The sequence below is a fragment of the Trichechus manatus genome, unplaced genomic scaffold (assembly GCF_000243295.1).
Source record: "Trichechus manatus latirostris isolate Lorelei unplaced genomic scaffold, TriManLat1.0 scaffold00007, whole genome shotgun sequence".
NCBI classification, from domain to species: Eukaryota; Metazoa; Chordata; class Mammalia; order Sirenia; family Trichechidae; genus Trichechus; species Trichechus manatus.
In genome coordinates this window covers 23,377,875-23,397,850 of record NW_004443943.1, presented here as the reverse complement: position 1 = coordinate 23,397,850, position 19,976 = coordinate 23,377,875, and the positions used below count along the sequence as shown (strand labels likewise).

General features: G+C 36.6%; 1 protein-coding gene across 3 annotated transcripts in view; it reads left to right on the top strand.

Moving 5' to 3' along the window:
• TM9SF3 (transmembrane 9 superfamily member 3) overlaps window positions 1–19,976 on the top strand; it is a 71,741-nt gene that overhangs the window by 24,968 nt on the left and 26,797 nt on the right. For all 3 annotated transcript variants that reach the window (XM_023740394.1, XM_004369973.2, XM_023740398.1), the window contains exons 3-8: window positions 2,842–2,964; window positions 5,211–5,371; window positions 6,416–6,493; window positions 10,947–11,078; window positions 11,858–12,024; window positions 15,868–15,962. In XM_023740394.1, the coding sequence (XP_023596162.1) occupies window positions 2,842–2,964; window positions 5,211–5,371; window positions 6,416–6,493; window positions 10,947–11,078; window positions 11,858–12,024; window positions 15,868–15,962 (756 nt within the window). The remainder of the gene's footprint in view (window positions 1–2,841; window positions 2,965–5,210; window positions 5,372–6,415; window positions 6,494–10,946; window positions 11,079–11,857; window positions 12,025–15,867; window positions 15,963–19,976) is intronic.

Here is a 19,976-nt window from a genome sequence, read left to right as displayed (position 1 = left end):
ATATGTGGCTCAAGGAAACTTAAGAACACTGTCCGTGAATATATTAGTACTTTCAATCCTTAAAACAACCCTGGGGAGGAGAAAGCATGGTGATGGCGTAGATGTTATCTCTTTTATGGCTGAGGGAACTGAGGTTCACAGAGGTTAAATGACTGGCTTTTATTCACATAGCTAGTAAGTGATAGAGTAGAGCTGGGACTAAAACTCACATTTCCTGTCCATTTCTGTATACATTTGTCTATAGTGATTTCATAGAGACTTTGCCAAAGTGTTGCTGAATTTGAGGTAGACTAGATTGCCGAATATGATTTGGCATATTCAGACACATTGCGTTCGTTATCTTCAAAGCGGCTCCCTCCTGAGAGCAGTGCTGTTTTAGTTGGACAACCAGGCTCTTCAGTTATTTGTGATGTATGCATTTTGCCTGTATTCCTAGCAGAGGAATTTCGTTTTTTACAGCATGCCATGATTATAGGTTTTTTTCTTTTACCACAACGTTTCTAAACTTCATATCAGTGAAAGAGACTCTTCAAAACCTCTTTGTCAATTGCCTGAGATACTTTGCTTTAAAATTTCATTGTTTATATTGACATTTTCTCCCTTTGCACACACACACACAAACACACACACACACTGTTCACACACAGGTATATGTGTGCGTATTCTAATATTACTATTGATTTCCAGTATTACTGTTGATTTCTATTGCCAGATGAAAAATCATGCTATTAAAATTTGATAAAATGTTTTGTTTGTTTATTGCTTGCTCTGTGCAAGGCACTGAAGCAGGCATGGCTGAGGGTAAAAAGGATATAATTAGTTAAGAACATACCTTTCAAGACCTGATAGTATTTTTTGAGAAGCTAAGTGGTAAAAAAAAAAATGGTACGGGTCTATGTGCCATAAGGAAGGTAAGGACAGAAAGCCAGAGGACTTCAGAGAAAGGGGCAGGCCTTGAGGGTATGAGAGGTGTAGAGAGCGAGAAATGAGGGATGGCTCTGTGAACGAGAGAGTCCTAGGTGGAGGGATAGGGAAGATTTTAGGATGGACATTTCAGGCAGATATAACAGCAGGAGCAAAAAAGTCTAGAGGTCAAGAGAAGGCAAGATGTGTGGGAACAGCAGATAGTCGAGTTTGGCTAAAGCATAGGGTGATCGGAGAGAGGATGATAGAAAATCAGTTGGGAAAGAGAGTTGAACTAAAGGTCAGGCTTTGAGGAATCATTGACCTTTTAAAAGCTTTAATATAGGTAAATGTCATATTGTCTATCTCAGAACTCCATACTTAAAACTACCAAATCGTTTATGACCGTTATCAATGAATGTCAGTCTATAACTCCCCATAATAGTGAGAAATCCAGTGGCTTTGCAGAGGTAGCTGTGAGATCTCCCACAGCCACCGCAGCCGAGTGTTTCTGCTCAAACCTAGACTTTCTTTGGTCTGGCTGTTTCCTCTGTAGTTGCAATTGTCTCTTGCCCTTTCTTCATTATGAGACTCCATGGAGATCCCATTTGGGGATCTCTTGCTTCCAGTTCTCCTAGCCTCTGCTGCAATTGCAGCCCATTATTGCAATCTCATTTCCTCACCCTTCCTCACTTCTCTGCTCAGCCTCAGTTTTTACCATTATGAAAATCCTAATTCCTTGCTGCCTGGAAGGGCCTGGTTAGAAAGAAAATGTGTGTGGAAGCCTTTATTGTTGGAGACCTAGCAGTTTTCTTCTCCCACTTTGGGAGTGGGAGTGTTTCCTTATCCCTATTCCATGGGATTTCAAAGTTTCCTGCCATCTTCGATGTTGTAGTTTTGGGATAACCCACTCTGGGCTGAGCTATACTAGGGGAAATCAGTTCTGCCTATTGAGGGTTGGGGAGATATGCTGCTGGTCTCTTGAGTTAGAACTCAGATTGCCATTTCTGGTAGAAATAATATTATAGGCAGCTATTAAATCTGTAGTTTATGAATTCATAATTTTAATCTTTAACGGGTTGAACATTGTTTCTTTGGGAAATTACACTTCAGATTCTAAATAACCAATATTATAGTATAGGAGAACTTAAATGCAAACAACTGTGCTTTCTTGTTTTGTTGTTAATCCTTTTGATGGGCATTTAGAGTTGTTTGCAGATTTTTTGATTTTTGTTTTTGTTTGGTTTGGTTAGAAACTAATGACCATAGTACATTTTTTAAACACTAGGTTTACAAGTTGGAGACCATCTGAACTATGTTATGGTAGCAGTAGTTTTGAAAGCAGTCAGGAATGGGAATGAGTCATCTCTAGGGAACTTCTGGGTAATTTTTAAGCAGTGACACCTGCTAGATAGAGATTTACCTGTAATTGTACAAATTTTGAAGAGTCATGGGCATTGTTTATAGAATCTGGCCTATAGCAACTGGCCTTACCAAGAATGTTAAAATGGATATTGGTCTCAGAGATCTTATAGCTAGAAATTGTTAATCTCTATTAGAGTCATACATATTCTTGAACTTCTGTATATATTAAATGAAAACTTTTTTATATTTTTTTTTTAATTAAAATCAATTTTACACATTTTAAAGCTACTTTGTAAACTTTCTTGTATAGTTTTCTGGATATAAGAGAAAATTTCTTCACTTAGTAAAATAATCTTTGAAAATAAAAATGATTAAAATGATTTTATTGTGAAAAATCTTCAAAAACCAAAAAAGAAAGAAGAGTATACTGAATCCCCATGTATCTATCACCCAGCTTCTGCTATTATGAATAGAAATTTTAACTTCAGGAAATGTTGGGTTTCTTCTTGTGTTACTTTTCCTATAACTATCTTGCAAGCGAGTGGGCTAATTGGCAATTTTTATTTCATGCAGATGATGTGATGCCAGCCACTTACTGTGAAATTGACTTAGATAAAGAAAAGAGAGATGCATTTGTGTATGCTATAAAAAATCACTACTGGTACCAGATGTATATAGATGACTTACCAATATGGGGTAAGTATTGTGTGTCATACTTAAAGTTCAGGAATATTTGTATAATAAGCAACTTTTATGTAATGACTCTGTTAAGGTAAATATGCACTGGATCAGTAAATTTGTTTTCACTATTTTCCACGGAATGATTTTAATACCAATTGTATGGGCCTCTGTTACTTGAACAGTCTTTGATATCACCAAATCTTTACATGAAAGCCCCCCAGAATATTACTGTTATATACAGTGTAGCTTTTAAGATTAAAAGGTGCTTGGAACAATTTGAAATATCCTCCCTACCCCATCTTGAAGTACCACTTTTCTCACATGGTACTGTGGTGGTATCCTTTTTAGATATGACAGTCTTTTCAATGACTTGTTTTGCTAGTTCCTGTTATTTTCCAAAATTCTTTGTATTTAAAACATTTTTGTTTTAGCTGTTTATCTGTATTAATAGAGAAGATCTAGTGTATAGTTAATACTAATTTATGCATAATCCAAAAATCATTTGTGTTGGACTTGATTAAATTATTTTAAATGCAAAGCACAACCAACTGTCATAGCCAGCACATTTGATCACATTTTCCCCTTAGGTTGTTTTTTGGGGCGTGGGGAGGTTTCTGGACATTTCCTCTTGTATGAAATTTATATTCTAGTTTTTAAAATTGTTAGTAGACTGCTGTGTTCATGAGCAGCAAATTATGAAAGGCTGAACGTGTAAAAGCTTTATATTGTACTAAGATGAAATTTATAAGAAAGTTAATCTCAAGGCATAATTGTATGCATCATCGCTTTTGTGTTGTATGTTAATTAGGTATAAATAGTAAGCATTTCATGTAAATAACCTTAATTAGTATTATGTTAACACAGACATGTCTGTGATCAGCTATGAGAATAGCAGGAAAATGTGCTGAATACTCACTGAAGACTTCTGAGCCCATATTTTCAGGAGAACTCATTAGTTTGGGCTTCTTCCTTTTTTGGTGAGAGAACAGGTTGAGTCCTTTGAGGACAGAGAAAGTTTCTTCCTGTTCTTTTCCATTGCTTATGAGGTTTTTTGTCTGGAACCTTAGGTTTTTTCAATCATTACTGTGGACCGCTTTAGCAACAATGGCAACTGTGCTTTCCTGTCTTAAAATAAATCTTTTATAGCCCTGGAATTCCAGGGCATGCCATAGTTTGAGAAGTCCTGTTGGGTATCCTGGAATGTCTGAACCATGGGGAATTCTTCTCAGAAAAAAATTTTTTTCTGGCTTTTCTTGGGGTAAAGATTTCAGAGCCTTAAAGAACCCTTAGAGAAAGCTTCCTGTTTGGTATAATTGTGTCTCCACTCCCAAAGTCTGGTTTCCAGAGTAGATAGGCAAATAAATCTTAATGAAATTAATTATTAGAAGGATTTCATTATCCCTCTACAACCCCAAACAAAACAAAATTATAGTCCTTGAATTTCTACCAATTAGAGAATCACTTTTGTTAAAAAGCAAGTATCCTTAATAAGAAGTATTTTTTGCTAATACTTTAGTGAGATGCACTGACCATAGAGGGAATGCCTTAAGGAGTAACTTTGGAGCGTAAGGCTCTTGGGAAGTATATAGGCTTGGGTGGGGAACGTTGGACAAATAGCTGACTGTATGAGAGCAAGAAATGGATCCTCACCTATCACCTTTTGCCCTCACACAGTTTTACTTTGGATAGTCCCCTTCCAATATCCCAAATTATGATCAAAATGATAATTTTTAATTTTTTCTTGTTACTATTTCTCTTCATCTCTCCTTTTCATTTTGATGACTTTCCAGGGACAGGTCCAAGACTTGAGGTGTAAAGAGAAGGTATTTTAGGTGAGCAAAAGGTCAGCAGTTCGAATCCACCAGCTGCTCTGCGATTATCCTGAGCCGTTTATCACTTTTTCACCATGGTATGACCATGGTGTGTGTGTGCTTGCCAAGTAGTTAATGAACAGTAGAGGTCAAGGCTTTTGCCTTGTTCTATCTAACCTTGGAGAATAATGGTAATATTGATCTTTTATTTAAAAAAATAATGATCTTTTAGCTTCTGGGTTATTTTAAGAATTAAGTGGTTAAAGCGCTCAGCTGCTAACCAAAAGATCAGTGTTTCAAACCCACCAGCCACTCCGTGGGAGAAGGATGTGGCAGTCTCCTTCTGTAAAGATTTATAGCTTTAGAAACTCTGTGGGGTCGCTTTGAGTTGGAATTGATGGCAGTAGGTTTTTGGGTTGGACTCTGCATAAAGTATCATTTCTTTTGTAGGTATTGTTGGTGAAGCAGATGAAAATGGAGAAGATTACTATCTTTGGACCTACAAAAAACTTGAAATCGGCTTTAATGGAAATCGAATTGTTGATGTTAATCTAACTAGTGAGGGAAAGGTGAAACTGGTTCCAAATACAAAAATCCAGATGTCATATTCAGTAAGTATTAAAATAATTTGTATGCAGAAAGAAGTTTCTGGGCTCTAATATCAATCGTTAAATGTGTACTCTGGAATTTAGTAGATGAAAATGTAGTTTGAAATGGGATGCAACAGAATATTATTAAAACTGTATTTCCTCATTGTATCTAAGTGAGCCTCCTAAAATCAGGGAGATTTGCTTCAAGTCTGTAGTACTAGACACCAGTTATACATTTGCAGAACCTACTGTTTGCTACAGCAAAGCTTACCATTGTAACTGGGCAGTTGGGCTAACCCAGCTGTGTATTTTAATGGTCACATTTTTAGATTGCAGTGTTTCGTGTTCTGCGTCTCTGTGCTGTTGCAGATACAGATGATGCTGTGTTGAACATTACCAGATGGGTATAGTTTACCATGTTTTGCTCTATCATTTGGAATAAGATATTCCTGCAGAGTAAGAGCTTGTCAGAGGCCTTTGGCAACTGTCAAGTTAATTTTGCTCCATTAGGATTAAAAATAGTGGAAAGAAGAGAAAGAAATCCTCCATAGGTAGCCTCTCTCTTTGTCAGTCTTTTTCCTGATAACTGGAATCCATTGCTAGTAGCCAGTTTTGACAAGTTTTTCAAGCTTTATGCATACGTACCTAGTACAAATAAATTTGCATAACTGAACTTACAAAGAAATTTGTAAGTATAATAAAAATAATGCAACCAAAATACAGAGATGTACAGATTCTTATTTTAATTGATCTAAATACTTGTGACATAAGCTTGTATTAATTTGGTTATTATCACGTTTATCAGGTCAGAGTGTGTAAGTCAGCAGTAGTAAATAGTCCTTGAAAACTGAAATAATCTCTCTAGGTAGAGTTGTATTTTGTTAATAATACGTAGAGTAGAAAGTTGGTTAGTTTTTTATCATACCTGTTTCAATTTCTCAAATTATTGTCAGTAACTTTCCATACCATTTCTTTAAATTTTATTACTTCTAAGTGTGTAAACTAAATCTTTGTTCAGAGTTTGGCCATCAGATTATTAATTTGAATTTTTTTTTTTTTTTTCAGGTAAAATGGAAAAAGTCAGATGTAAAATTTGAAGATCGATTTGACAAATATCTTGATCCATCTTTTTTTCAACACAGGGTAGGTAAATAGTTTGTGTATTTTAAGACATTCAGTATGTGCACAAATCAATTTTACAAACATTATTGACCATACGCAGAACACCGTACTGATGGCTGTGGATTTCGAATATTTAGCTAATGGTGATTTCAGGCGTGAGCTCAGGATCATAAATGTACTAGGGAGTTTTAGATGAGCAGTCAGAAGGTCTCTTCTTCACACTTGTGGTTTAAACCAATTAAGAGATACACAAGGGGAAATACAGCATATTGGAAACTAGAATATCACTTTTATTACTAATGAGGCTCATATTAGAGAATGTGGCCTATATCTGTGGTCAAGCAGGCTTCTCAGTACTGAAACTCAGACTTAAACAGCCTTAACCCACTCAGACAGGGCTGGACTATTGCAGGCTTCCCTACATGGACACCTGCCCTTGTAAAATTTACGTTGTGGTGAAACAGAGCAAAATGTACGCATCCTCTGGGAAGCAATGAGAGAATGGAGAGAAGCCAGGAGATTTTGCTGGTAGAGATCCCTCCACATAGAAAGAAACATCAAGAGTGGGAAAAAATGCCTCCAACCCACAACCAGTGGATACAAGCTAGATCACAGATCATAAGTCTAGTGACATTTGGTACTGGTTTTGTACAGGTAACTTTGGTTCTTTGTAACAAAAAAGTTTATTTTGGTGGTTCCCTCCTTCAAGAATGGAGGTGATAAGACAGTAGGACATGAAGGGATATACCCATTCTTCTAACTTTCTTTCTGGCTTGCCTCTTCTATTCTTTGATCTGATCTTTTTGGACTGGATTTCTGAAGATTGTTAATCGTGTGTTTTTGAGATGGCCCGTAAGTTTTTGTGGTTTCAGATTTTTATCTTGGCTGCCAGGTTCTACCCTTAGATTCTACCAAAATCTATAACTAGTTCCGATCTTCCCTTGGGTCCTAGATAAAAAAAAAAAAAATTAAGCTATTTGTGTTTTAGTCCCTACTGAAGAATTTATTAAGCTACTCCTGGAGCTAGAACCACCTTTCCCGCCTTCAGTGGGGTAGTGGGCTCAGGCAGTCCTGAACGTGGTAGTCCTGTTAAAGGTGCAGCTTTAGGATTATCAGCACTAGGGGGTGCTGCAGTGCCGCAGTTAGTAGGGTTAGTAACCCCTTTCTGACATCTGCTGCTTTATTATTTTTAAGAGCTATTTCCCCTGGTACCTCAAAATCACATAGCATTTTATAATTTCTTGAATAAGGTAATGTTAGCATTGTAAAATGTCAGGTTATTAGTAGTGCATTATAATAATATTGGTTTAAAGTTTATATCTCAGATTGTGTTTGTCTTAGATTAGAAAAGAGCAGAGAGCCATGTTAGAACTTTTAGCATTTTAAGTCTTTCTTCTTACTAATTAGTAACTAAATAAAAACTCCTTTCTTTCTCTAAAAATTTGATAAATTGACTAAAAGAAGATATGAGTCATAATTTTTTTTCTCTATTGACCTTTTCTGAGTTATTAATTTCCAAGGGCAGGAACAATATGCAGTCTTTGGAAAAGCTTATCTATATAAACTGGTTTTATAAATTTTGAATCATACTTTTATGATAAACTTAAATTTATATAACTTTTATCTGCAAAGATTTCAAATATAATGCATTCACTGTTCATAGTTTCAGTAGATGCTCAATAAGCAAATAGTTGGGTGAAGGAAGGAATGACCTTACAAAGAGAGAGACTCAGTTGGCTGTCTCTGGTTTTTCAGAAAGAGCCACGGAGTTTGTCTCTTGCCTGAAGCTTCAGGGCGGGTGACAGATCCAGGACTGCTCTTAACCCTGGTGCACAGATACAGCATGTTAGCTCAAGTTAAAATCTGTCCAAATTGTATGGGACAATACATCCTTATGTTAAATTTTTTATCTATGTACCTATAGGAGTTTAGAGTGGAAGGACATCTATGAAGACTTGAAATATGTATATTAGAGGTTTTATAGAGAAAAGGGTGCTTTAAAAAGTGGGTAGAATTTATAAAAGTGGGTAGAAATAGATCCCATGTGAGAAGAAATGAGAAAGATGCAGAGGTGGAGTGAGTATGCTGTACTTGGGGGTCACTGAGGAGGGACAGGCCTGATTAGAAATAGGGTATAATGAAAGAAAGGTTGGTTAGATAAGGCGAGGTGGCAGGTTACAGGGGATATAGAATATTAGTTTAGATTTGACATGAGAGAAAGAATGGAATGTCACTGCAAATACTAGATCGAGGAATGATACGTTGAACATGATGTTTCAGAAACATTTGTTTTATAACTTTTACAGGTAGATTGAGAGGGAGGAGAGAGACCAAAAGTGAAGAAAGGCCAACTCAGAGACCATTAGAGCTATCAAGGTGTGAGATGGTAGCATGAGAACAGTGAAGGAAGGATAGATACAAGAGATGTTTTGAAGGAAAATAAAGGCTTAATAATTATTACCTATAAAAGATTAAGGAGAAGGAAGAGCCAGAGATAATTCTGAATTTTTAAAGCCGAATGTAAGTGCCATTAGGAGAAATTAGAGAATCAGAAGTGAGCATTATACATGAGAGCGAAGATTATGAGTTTACTTTAGGGCAGGCTAAGTCTGAAATTCCAGAAAGACATTCAACTGGAAATTATCATAGTTAGGAAAAGTCTGAAACGTGAGAGAGAAAAAGGACTGGAGATTTAGGGTGGGGTTGAGGGGTGTCATATAATCATTGGAATGCTAGTTAAAGGTTCTGAGAGCCTATAGAAGTCACAGCGGAGTACCAAGACTGGAGCTTTTGGAAAAGTTCACAAAGGGTGGGAAGGTGGGAGGAGCAGACATCGAAGATGAAAGGAGAGGCAGCAGTCAGTGAGGTAGGATGGTGTAGTGTCAGGATCGTCAAATGTGGCAGAGCGATCAAGGAGAGTAGGGCACATCATTGGCCACTGAATCAGTTTAGGAGTTCATTGCAGACCTTTGAGAGAAAGTTCATGAGGCAGAAGTGATAGTGTATTGAACATAGGAGTAAGTGAGGGGAGAAATAGAACATATAGTCCCCTCATTTGTGAAAAGTACTGGAATTGAAAGAGGGGAGATGAGAAGATTGGAAGAATAAAGGGACAGTAGATAAACAAAAACTTTAAAAGATAATAGTAATAACAATAATTTTTAAATTTTATTTAGGTTTATGATGTGCCAGCACTGTGCTATATGCCTTTCGTTTATTTCGTGGTTTAAACTTTAGAACAACCCCAGGAAGTAGGTACCATCAGGTACCATTAAAGATTTAAGACCCTTGGAGATTACTGATACTGGTAAAGGATAGAGGTTTAGGGGTAGGTGCAGAAAGAGAGGAAAAGAAACAACTCAAGGATTGGATGAGATCTAGTGCTTAGTAGAAAGATTCATTTCAGAGGGGTAACAGCTTTTAGGAGATTGACAGGAAGAATGAAAGGCTAGTAGGATAAATACAGAAGGTCATGCTGGATAGCAGAAGACAGGATCATCTGCAAGTGAGGGCAGGTGAAAGAATAGAATCCAGATCTTGAAGAGAGAAGAGACATTTTGGGATTATCTCTAAGGAACTTTTGGGAGTTAAAATATAAATAAAGGAATTACTGGACAGTATCACATCACAGACCTAGTTCAAGTAAGACATATGCACTGAGTTTAAGACTTCAGAGATACACTAGTATGTAGTGATTATGAGCCAGAATCTGGGCATAATTTTGCGACTAATGTGTGGGAAAAATAGAAATGAAGAGCCTTGGGAACACTGAAGAACTATGGGGCACCTCAGTGTAACATGTACCATGTGCCATGGGTAGCTCATGTGGAAAGGAGTGAATAATGATGGCGACAGGATGGAGAGGATGAGCTTGAAAGCAAGCGAAGCGAGTCATTTGGGAAGATGGCTTAAGTCCATGGCAGACAACTGTAGTGATGTAGTCCTGGTATTTTAAAGAGGTTTTGAGGTTGTTGCTCAGTTAACGGGAAGGGAGCTAACATTTATAATCTACTGCTTTGGGCCTTACTTTGTGTACACATTATTAAGCTTCACAAATCACTTTTGAATTAAATATTTCCTCCATTTTTCAGATGAGAAAACTGAGGTCATATAGCTAGAAATTGGCAGAGCCTAGGTTAAACCCAGGCCTCTTTGACGCCAAAGCCCATGTTCTTCCTCTTGTAAAGCAAAATAGCATATGCCGTATGGCCAAATTGTACTTTATTTGTATAATAAACTAGATTCTTAGGGTGTGTGTAAATGATACCATGTTTTCAGTGAATCTGAAGCTTACTGTAAAGAAAGCCAACCCCTCTAATAGTGAATATTCATCCCCAGTTTGTTACTTTTGGATTTTTATGTAAAAGATCATAAAAGACTTTTTTACATTAACATTGCAATTATCATCCTGAAACCTATGAATTTTGTGACTGATGTTTTATGTTTGGTAACATTTTATTATTTGTTATTTTAGATTCATTGGTTTTCAATTTTCAACTCTTTCATGATGGTTATCTTCTTGGTGGGCTTAGTTTCAATGATTTTAATGAGAACTTTAAGAAAAGATTATGCCCGGTACAGTAAAGAAGAAGAAATGGATGATATGGTGAGCAAACATTTTACATTATACCTATTAAAAAAAAAATTTGTCAGTTTGGGAAACAGAATTAAACAAATTTAAAATTTAATATGCTAATGTGTATTGTGAAGCATCAGAAGAGTAGATAAAATATTTGGTGTTTCTCAAATATATCTGACTAGAATTTTCCCCAAAAGATTATCTTGAGGGACTGTGGTTTCTTAAGAAACACTGTTTTAGATACTTACTTACTCTGGCTGAGAAGTAAATATTGTATCCTTTTTAAAAAATTCTATAGACAGTTAAATTTAAACATCAATTTTGGATATTTTTACGAGATATTTTCTTTGATTCTGGGATATAAAGGACGTTTGTGCACTGTTAAGGTATCTAGTACTGGTATCAATACCGCTTTTCTGCTCTCCACCTGGCCCTGGTTGTCTGGGAGTTTACAATCATGATGTAAATGGTGAGAATCAATAGTGTCTGAAAGTGAGGTGAAGAGAGTCTGTGTACAGTTCTCCTACTTTGACCATTTCTTCTTGCTCCCAGATCTTTTCTGTTTCCATTCTTTGAAATTGTTTGGGCATAACCAGGAGCCACCTTTCTGAGCTTTAGTAAATACCACAACACTTCAGGCTATGATTGTTTCAAATTTGAAATGTCCTTTCTTGGTATTTTGAACCCCTTGAAATAGCTATAAATTCGGTGAGAGGAAGCTTATAACAGTAATTGTAATTTTTCACCTGTCATCTATATTTTAATTTGATTCTGAATGATTTTCTTCTTTGTACATAAATATATAGGATAGAGACCTAGGAGATGAATATGGATGGAAGCAGGTGCATGGAGATGTATTTAGACCGTCAAGTCACCCACTGATATTTTCCTCTCTCATTGGTTCTGGATGTCAGATATTTGCTGTGTCTCTCATTGTTATTATTGTTGCAATGATAGAAGATTTATATACAGAGTAAGTGCTTGTGCTTAAATATATTACTTTTTTGTTTTGTTTTGTTTTTGAGTACCTTTAATCATTGGAGCCTCTTCAGTCATATTAAATATTTGCTTATTTTAATTACCTTAGAATGTAAATGGCATAAAAATCATTACTTCTGACAAATTAAATAGTGAACAGTAATCTTTAGTTATAATGATATTTTTCTGTTACATGCTAAAAGTTACAGGCATTGCTGAGTGTTCTGGTTGGTTAAAAAGGTTATGTTCCGTTAGAGGTATGAGCAGAGGTTACTTTCATTCCAGAGCTGTTTGACAAAGTGAATGGGCACTTTTCTTTGAAAGCGTAAGATCCAATCAGATCATCATAAGAAGCACGAGGATTTTGCAGTTAACTGAGCTAGAACTTCACATTAACCTCCAAAACCAGGAGACTCTCTACAGAATAGAAAAACCATTGTAAATAATAGTAAAAAGAGAGTGGTAGAAGAGTCATACAAGGTTAGGAAGTTAACTGGATGACTTAATGAAAAAAAAAAAATCCTAAGCTAATACACTATCTCTCCATGATTTCTGGTACATTTTTTTCTTTGCAGACAAACCCATTTGCAAGAAATTCTTGATTTGAGGTCTTCTGGATTATAAGAAAAAGTTGTACATTCATAAAGATCCCAAGATCCAATTAGTGGTCCCATAACCTTGTAGTCAGAGAGCCATGACCTCCCATGAGAGCAAACATGCTCTGAGCCTGGGTGGCAGCAGTTATAATTCAGGCACTTTAGATCTCTACAACCCCATGAAATCCTCAGTCAAAATGACACTTTTTTCCTTCAGTTTTTTTAGTTCATAATACATTCTTTCTTATATATGCCTGGCATTTGGTGGATAAACAATGAACTGTTGTTAATAAAATGGCTCTTTAGTTGTATATTATTTAGTTGTACACTAAATTTCTTTCTACCACTAGACAACAAGTTCCTTGAGAGCAAACACTGTGTCTTAATTTAGTTGGAGTTCTCAAAGTACCTACTTTAAGAGCTTTGCACGTAGAAGGTACTCAGTCAATGCTTGTTGGACTGAACTGAGTGTGTATCAGCAGACAAAGCTATTTCTGTGTAGTTCCTATTATGTTTCTTTAGTAAAACCTTTGTAATTTCTTTACCACACAAGTGTTAAAATAATGGACGAAAATGTAAACTTCAAAGTTCTGGTGAATAATTCGTATTTTAGGGTATATTTCAGATTAACTAAATCCCAAATACAAGAAAAACCTTTATATCTGCCAAGAAATAGTGTTTCACATTGAATAGTGGATTAAATTAATCCCTGCCAAACTGATGCTGACTCTACTGTCGTAGTCTTATGAGCCACTAGACGGTAACCTCTCCTAGAATCCAAGTTTTTGCTTTATTCCTTCCCAAAATGTTAGTGTTACAATTTAGGCAATTCATATTTTTAACGCTTCTACTTAACAAACCTTTAAGTTTTGTAAATATGAACCCGCTTTCTAATAGATGGAATTAGCAGGCAAGTCATGTGTTGTTATTTTAGTCTGTCATTACTGTAGGTTGTTGTTCTGTGTTGTGTGTCCTTGAAGTAAACATAACTAATTACCTATATGATAAGTACTAATGCATTGAGTCAGAACTGACTCGGTGGCACCTAACAAGAACATTGCAGTGAGTATGATCGTTATATAAAAGTGGCGAACATTATTGAGGCCCCATGTTCGGTGCTTTTTGCACATTTTGCTCATTTAATCCTCATATCAACCCTGTGAAGGGACTTCTTATCTCCATTTTACAGATGAGGAAAGTAGAGGTCAGAGAGATTAGGGGACTTGCCTGAGACCACACAGCTATTAGTAAGGGATAGAGCTGAGATTTGAACCTTTTAGGTTGATTTGAACCTTGGCACTCTTATTCCAGAACTCTTCTCTTAATTTGCTATGCTATGGAAATGAAAATAGAGATAATAAAAATACAAAGTGATGAGAAAATGAGAAATTTGCACATAAAATTGGGATGAGTCACTCCAGAGTAGGAATGATGCTGAAGCATAAAGAGCAGATAATATAGCATGCGAAAATTACTTTGCCTTTGTGGTTACCATAGCAATCAGAGAAGAAAAAAATATTTTGAGGGTATAGGTAGAGGATTGGCATTAATGTGGAGGGAGGCCTAGTATAATGTGATATTAGCTTGAGAAGGCACCAGGTTTGAGAAGGAAAGGGTAAGCCTGGTGAAAATGCTGCTGCTGCTCTGAAACTCGGTAGTGAATGGTGAGGTGGCAAGTGCAGTTGAAGCAGCTCATTAGGCTTTCCTCTCTCCAGTCTTGCAGAGATGAGTAAGAACAGTTCTCTGCCTCAGCAGATTTTTCAGTGTAGATGAAAATGGTCTGTTTTGGGGGAAAAAAGCGCTCATACATTATCTATAAACAAAGAAGTGAAGAATATATCTGCTATGTAAAGCTTTGACAGTCACTCCCACTTCATTTAAGGGATGGCAGACTTAAATACCTGGTTGTCATTTGGACTCTTAGTCATGTGAGCAATCTTTCGAACGCTTTCTGGCAGTGTTAGGAACTTCTCATTGGTATTAGACTGGTCTTAGACTGAAAGCCTTTCAGTTTTCAGCATGGTTAGGCCTATGTCAGCCTTTACCCCCACATTTATAAACAGAATATGAGCCCAGTTTGTTAATGATAGTCTGGAAGAATAAATTAGTACTTGCAGTGTTTAATCGGGTTCTTAAAAAAAAAAAAGTTGATTTTTTAAAACTGATTAACTTTAATACCAGCAGTCTTTTAAACGTGAGAGTGACAAATTCTTCTGTTACTACCAATTAAATATTGCGATGTTTTTAACAATTACGCATCTACTTTTAAGAAAGTGAGCGTAGGTGTTTGGGCAGACGAGTGTTATGTGTTTGTATTCTACAAAGGTGGACAGTGGAATATAATAATCATTAGCCAGAAGATGATTAACTTATGAACATGGTATATCCTACTAGCACACATTAGTGCTAATGTTATTTATAAATTCTCTTTAAAAAAGTATTCTTTAGCTCAAACTGATAAGGGTTATATATTCTATCTACAGATGTTACCTTCCTAGTTATGGTGAGTTCCAGAAACAGTCTATTGTTAGTGAGTTATGTATGTTTCTATATCACAGTAAATGATACTGTCATTTATCTTTTTAATATTACTCTTTGCAATTAGGCTTTTTTTTTTTTTGAGGGGGGCTGCAGTTTTATTCTACAGGAGGGTTCATCGAAATTGTTGGAAGAGGATGTTAGGAATTGCTGATCTGAGTCAGTGTTGGCTTGTGAACCTATGGAACTTTAAAAAATCATTTTTAACAGTTTAAGGGAAACTAAATAGAGGAAATCTCAGTGTTATAGTAATTAATATAAATTATACTACTTCCATTTTTATTCCTCTCAGCAGATAAGAATCTTAAGCAGTTGAATCAAGTTATGAAGAATAGTCATTTTTCTTAACAGATGAATATCCTGTTCCATATGATGTGGTTGGTTTGCAGGATGGCAAAACAGTTTTAGTACCAGCTTTTGATGTTTTTGCCAAAGAAATATGAAATATTTGTTTAGAATAAGTCAGGAAATTTAACTTCAAATGAAAAAAATTAGAATCAGCATAGTATCATTTAAGTGTAGTTTTAACTAGAAATTCACTCACTAGGCAACCTTTTGAAGTCCGTTGCAGTCTAGGATATAGTATTTTTGTATTTCTGTTAAATTTATATTGGAAATTAAACTAATGCTAATGCAATTGAATATATGATGTGTTCTTTAATTTGTTGGTTTTAATTGATCATATATGTTGTTTTACCTTTAAGGAGAGGATCAATGCTCAGTACAGCCATATTTGTTTATGCTGCTACATCTCCAGTGAATGGTTATTTTGGAGGAAGTCTTTATGCGAGACAAGGAGGTAACTTGGGGTTATTACTTTTTTTTTTTTTTTTTAAATTATAGTTGCTAATATTTTGCTCTGAGGTATTTGAGATTTAGAGTGGGCAGTAGAGCCATTATAAAATCCTTCATTATCCCATTTCATATATCTCTACCAAACCTGTTATGTGTTCTGTCTTTTTCTTATGGAATCCTTGAATTTCCTTTCTGATACGTATGTTTATTAGATTCTCTCCATTGTCTACTGTGAAGTTAGCCCTGAGGAACATGTAGGAGAGTATATTTTAAGTTATTGATATTATTTTGCTTTGAGGTACCTAGCTCTTGAGATGATGCTCTGATAATGTATAGCCTGATATGAATATAAAGGCGTGTTTAATGGCTTACCGGTAGTTTCTGAACAATTGAAGGAGAATAGGAAGGAGAGCTGTTCATTTCTGTCAGCTGTTAAATATTTATCAAAGGACCCTGTGCAAAGATTTCTGTCACTCTGTGTCACAGTCTCTCGCGATGAACGCTTCATCTTAAATATTCCGTTGCTCGTTTACTACTGTGACCTAGAAATGATGGGAGATACATGGATGATTGAAGAAACTACTCCATGTTGTTTCTTTCTGTGATGACATTCAGGGGTGTTTAAGTGTCTTCCTTTTCTCACAAGTCTGGGGTCAGAATAGTGCTAAAAGCAGTATGTTACATATTTTACTTTATGTATGAAGGGTTGTTGAAAGACCTTAAGACTGTTTTTCCAGATGAGAGACTTCCTCATGTGATTTTCATAGCCCACTGTAGGCAGTGTCAGCAGTAGGGCATCCTGCCTTCTTTTAGTGGACTAGAGAGACTTGCAGGTTATAGGAGCTGACAGCGTAGGATCATTTAAAGTTCCCTCAGGATATCCTGGTTTACTGTTGCTTTTTTCATTAATATGGTGTAGATTATTCTTTGGGTTACCTGAGGGAGTGTCATTATGTATTCCTGACTATTTTAATTAGGTGTTTTAGTCTCTAAATTCTACCTGATATGGCAAATGAGGTCTGTCATATAGGACTGCCATCTTAAGGAAATAAGGATGTCTAAGGTAACTTCGGAGCTCTGGCGGCTCAGTAGTTAAGAGCTCGGCTGCTAACCAAAAGATCTGCAGTTTGAATCCACCAGCCACTGCTTGGAAACCCTGTGGGACAGTTCTATTGTGCTGTAGGGTCACTATGAGTCGGAATCGACTAGATGGCAACAGATTTGGTTTTTTTTTCTTTGGTTCAAGGTAACTTCTACTTTGAATTTGACCTAAATCTGCTAGTTTATGCCTCCCGCCCCCCACACAAAAGAGGCTCCACAGCAGAAACAGATTTATTTAAAACAGGAAATTTATTTATACTTGGACAAACATTTTTTCTTTCTTTTTTTTAATGATTTATTTTTGTTGTTGAGGATACACACAACAGAACATAGACCAGTTCAACAATTTCTGCATGTACAATTCAGTGACATTGATTACGTTCTTCAAGTTGTGCAGCCATTCTCACTTTTCCAAATTGTTCCTCCCCCATTTACATTAACTCTCTGCCCCCTAAATTCCTATCTAATCTTTCAAGTTGCTGTTGTCAATTTGATCCCATTAGATAGTTCTTAAAAAGTACACAATGCCCAAAGCAGACATTCTTTACTGGTTAAGCTATTGTTTGGTTTTAAGAAGACTTCAGGGGATATTTTTGGTTTAAGGTTTAAAGATTATCTCAGGGCAGTAGTTTTGGAGGTTCATCTAGCCTCCATGGCTACATAAAGTCTGGATTCATCAAGAATTTGAAATTCTGTTCTGCATTTTCTCTCCAGGGCAAACTTTTAATCCAGATTAGTGTCTTTACTGTTATCTAGGCTCCTTCTGGGCTTCCACCCTATTCCTGTAAAATTATTGTGTATATAGCAGTAGCAAACAGATATTACTGTTGGCCTAAGCAACAAAGTATTTTTTATGTTGTTAATGAAAGGTCTACTTTTTATTTTCTCTGAGTCTAAAATTAATCATTTTTGCCTACTGCTACCTTCTGTTAGTATAACTCATAAGGCTTCAATATATTAAAAGTATTGTTCTTTAATCAATTTATTATTTTAGGTAGGCCTTAATGGATGGACTCCAGTCATCATGGCGTCCTAAAAAATATATATATGTATATTTTTACTCTGTATGTAATTAAATTTTTATCTGCTAATCTTCACTTTCTTAATTGGGTTGTCGTCGTCGTCTTTTTTTTTTTTTTTTTAATTTTAATTGTGTTTTAAGTGAAAGTTTACAATTCAAGTTAACCTGTCATACAAAAATTTATACATACATTGTTAAGTGACCCTAGTTGCTCTCCCTATACTGTGACAGCACACTCCTCCTCTTCACCCCAGATTTCCTGTGTCCATTCAACCAGCTCCTGACCCTCTCTGCCTTCTCATCTCACCTCTGGACAGGAGCTGCCCATTTAGTCTCATGTATCTACTTGAGCTAAGAAGCACACTCTTCACAAGTATCATTTTATGTCCCATAGCCCAGTCTAATCTTTGTCTGAAGAGTTGGCCTTGGGAATGGTTTTAGTTTTGGGCTAACAGAGTATGGGGGCCATGTCTTCTGGGGTCCCTCCAGTCTCAGTCAGACCATTAAGTCTGGTCTTTTTACTAGAATTTGAGTTCTGCACCCCACTTTTCTCCCACTCCATCAAGGACTCTCTGTTGTGTTCCCTTTCAGGGCAGGCATTGGTGGTAGCCGGGCACCATCTAGTTTTTCTGGTCTCAGGCTGATGAAGTCTCTGGTTTATGTGGCCCTTTCTGTTCTCTTGGGCTAATACTTTCCTTGTGTCTCTGGTGTTCTTCACTCTCCTTTGCTCCAAGTGGGTGGGGACCAATTAATGCATCTTAGATGGCCGCTCGCTAGCTTTTATGACCCCAGAAGGCACTCACCAAAGTGGGATGCAGAACATTTTCTCAACAAACTTTGTTATGCCAGTTGACCTAGATGTCCCCTGAAACCATGGTTCCTAAACCCCCGCCCCTGCTACTCTGTCCCTCGAAGTGTTTGGTTGTATTCAGGAAACTTCTTAGCTTCGGTTTAGTCCAATTGTGCTGACTTCCCCTGTATTGTGTGTTGTCTTTCCCTTCACCTAAGATAATTGTTGTCTACTATCTTGTTAGTGAATACCCCTCTCCCTCCCTCCTCACCCTGGTAACCGTCAAAGAATGTTTCCTTCCCTTCACCTAAGATAACTGTTGTCTACTATCTTGTTAGCGAATACCCCACTCCCTCCATCCTCACGCTCGTAACCATCAAAGAATGTTTTCTTCTGTGTTTACACCTTTTCTTGGGTTCTTATAATAGTGGTCTTATAAAATATTTGTCCTTTTGCGACTGACTAAATTCACTCAGCATAATGCTTTCCAGATTCCTCCATATGATGTTTCACGGATTTATCATTGTTCTTTATCATTGCTTAGTATTCCATTGTGTGAGTATACCATAATTTGTTAATCCATTCATCCATTGAGGGGCACCTAGGTTGTTTCCATCTTTTTACTATCGTGAACAGTGCTGCAGTGAACATGGGTGTGCATATATCTATTCGTGTGATGGCCCTTCTCTAGGATGTGTTCTAAGGAGTGGGATTGCTGGATCGTATGGTACTTCTATTTCTAGCTTTTTAAGGAAGTGCCAAATCGATTTCCAAAGTGGTTGTACCATTTTACATTCCTGCCAGCAGTGTATAAGTGTTCCAGCCTCTCCACAACCTCTCTAGCATTATTATTTTGTGTGTTTTGGATTAATGCTACCCTTGTTGGGGTAAGATGGTATCTCATTGTAGTTTTGATCTGCATTTCTCTAATGGCTGATGATCGTGAGCGTTTCTTCATGTGTCTGTTCAGCTGCCTGAATATCTTCTTTGGCGAAGTGCCTGTTCATATCCTTTGCCCATTTTTTAATTGGGTTATTTTGTCTTTTTGTTGTTGAGGTTTTGCAGTATCTTGTAGATTTTAGAGGTGAGACACTGATCGGATTTGT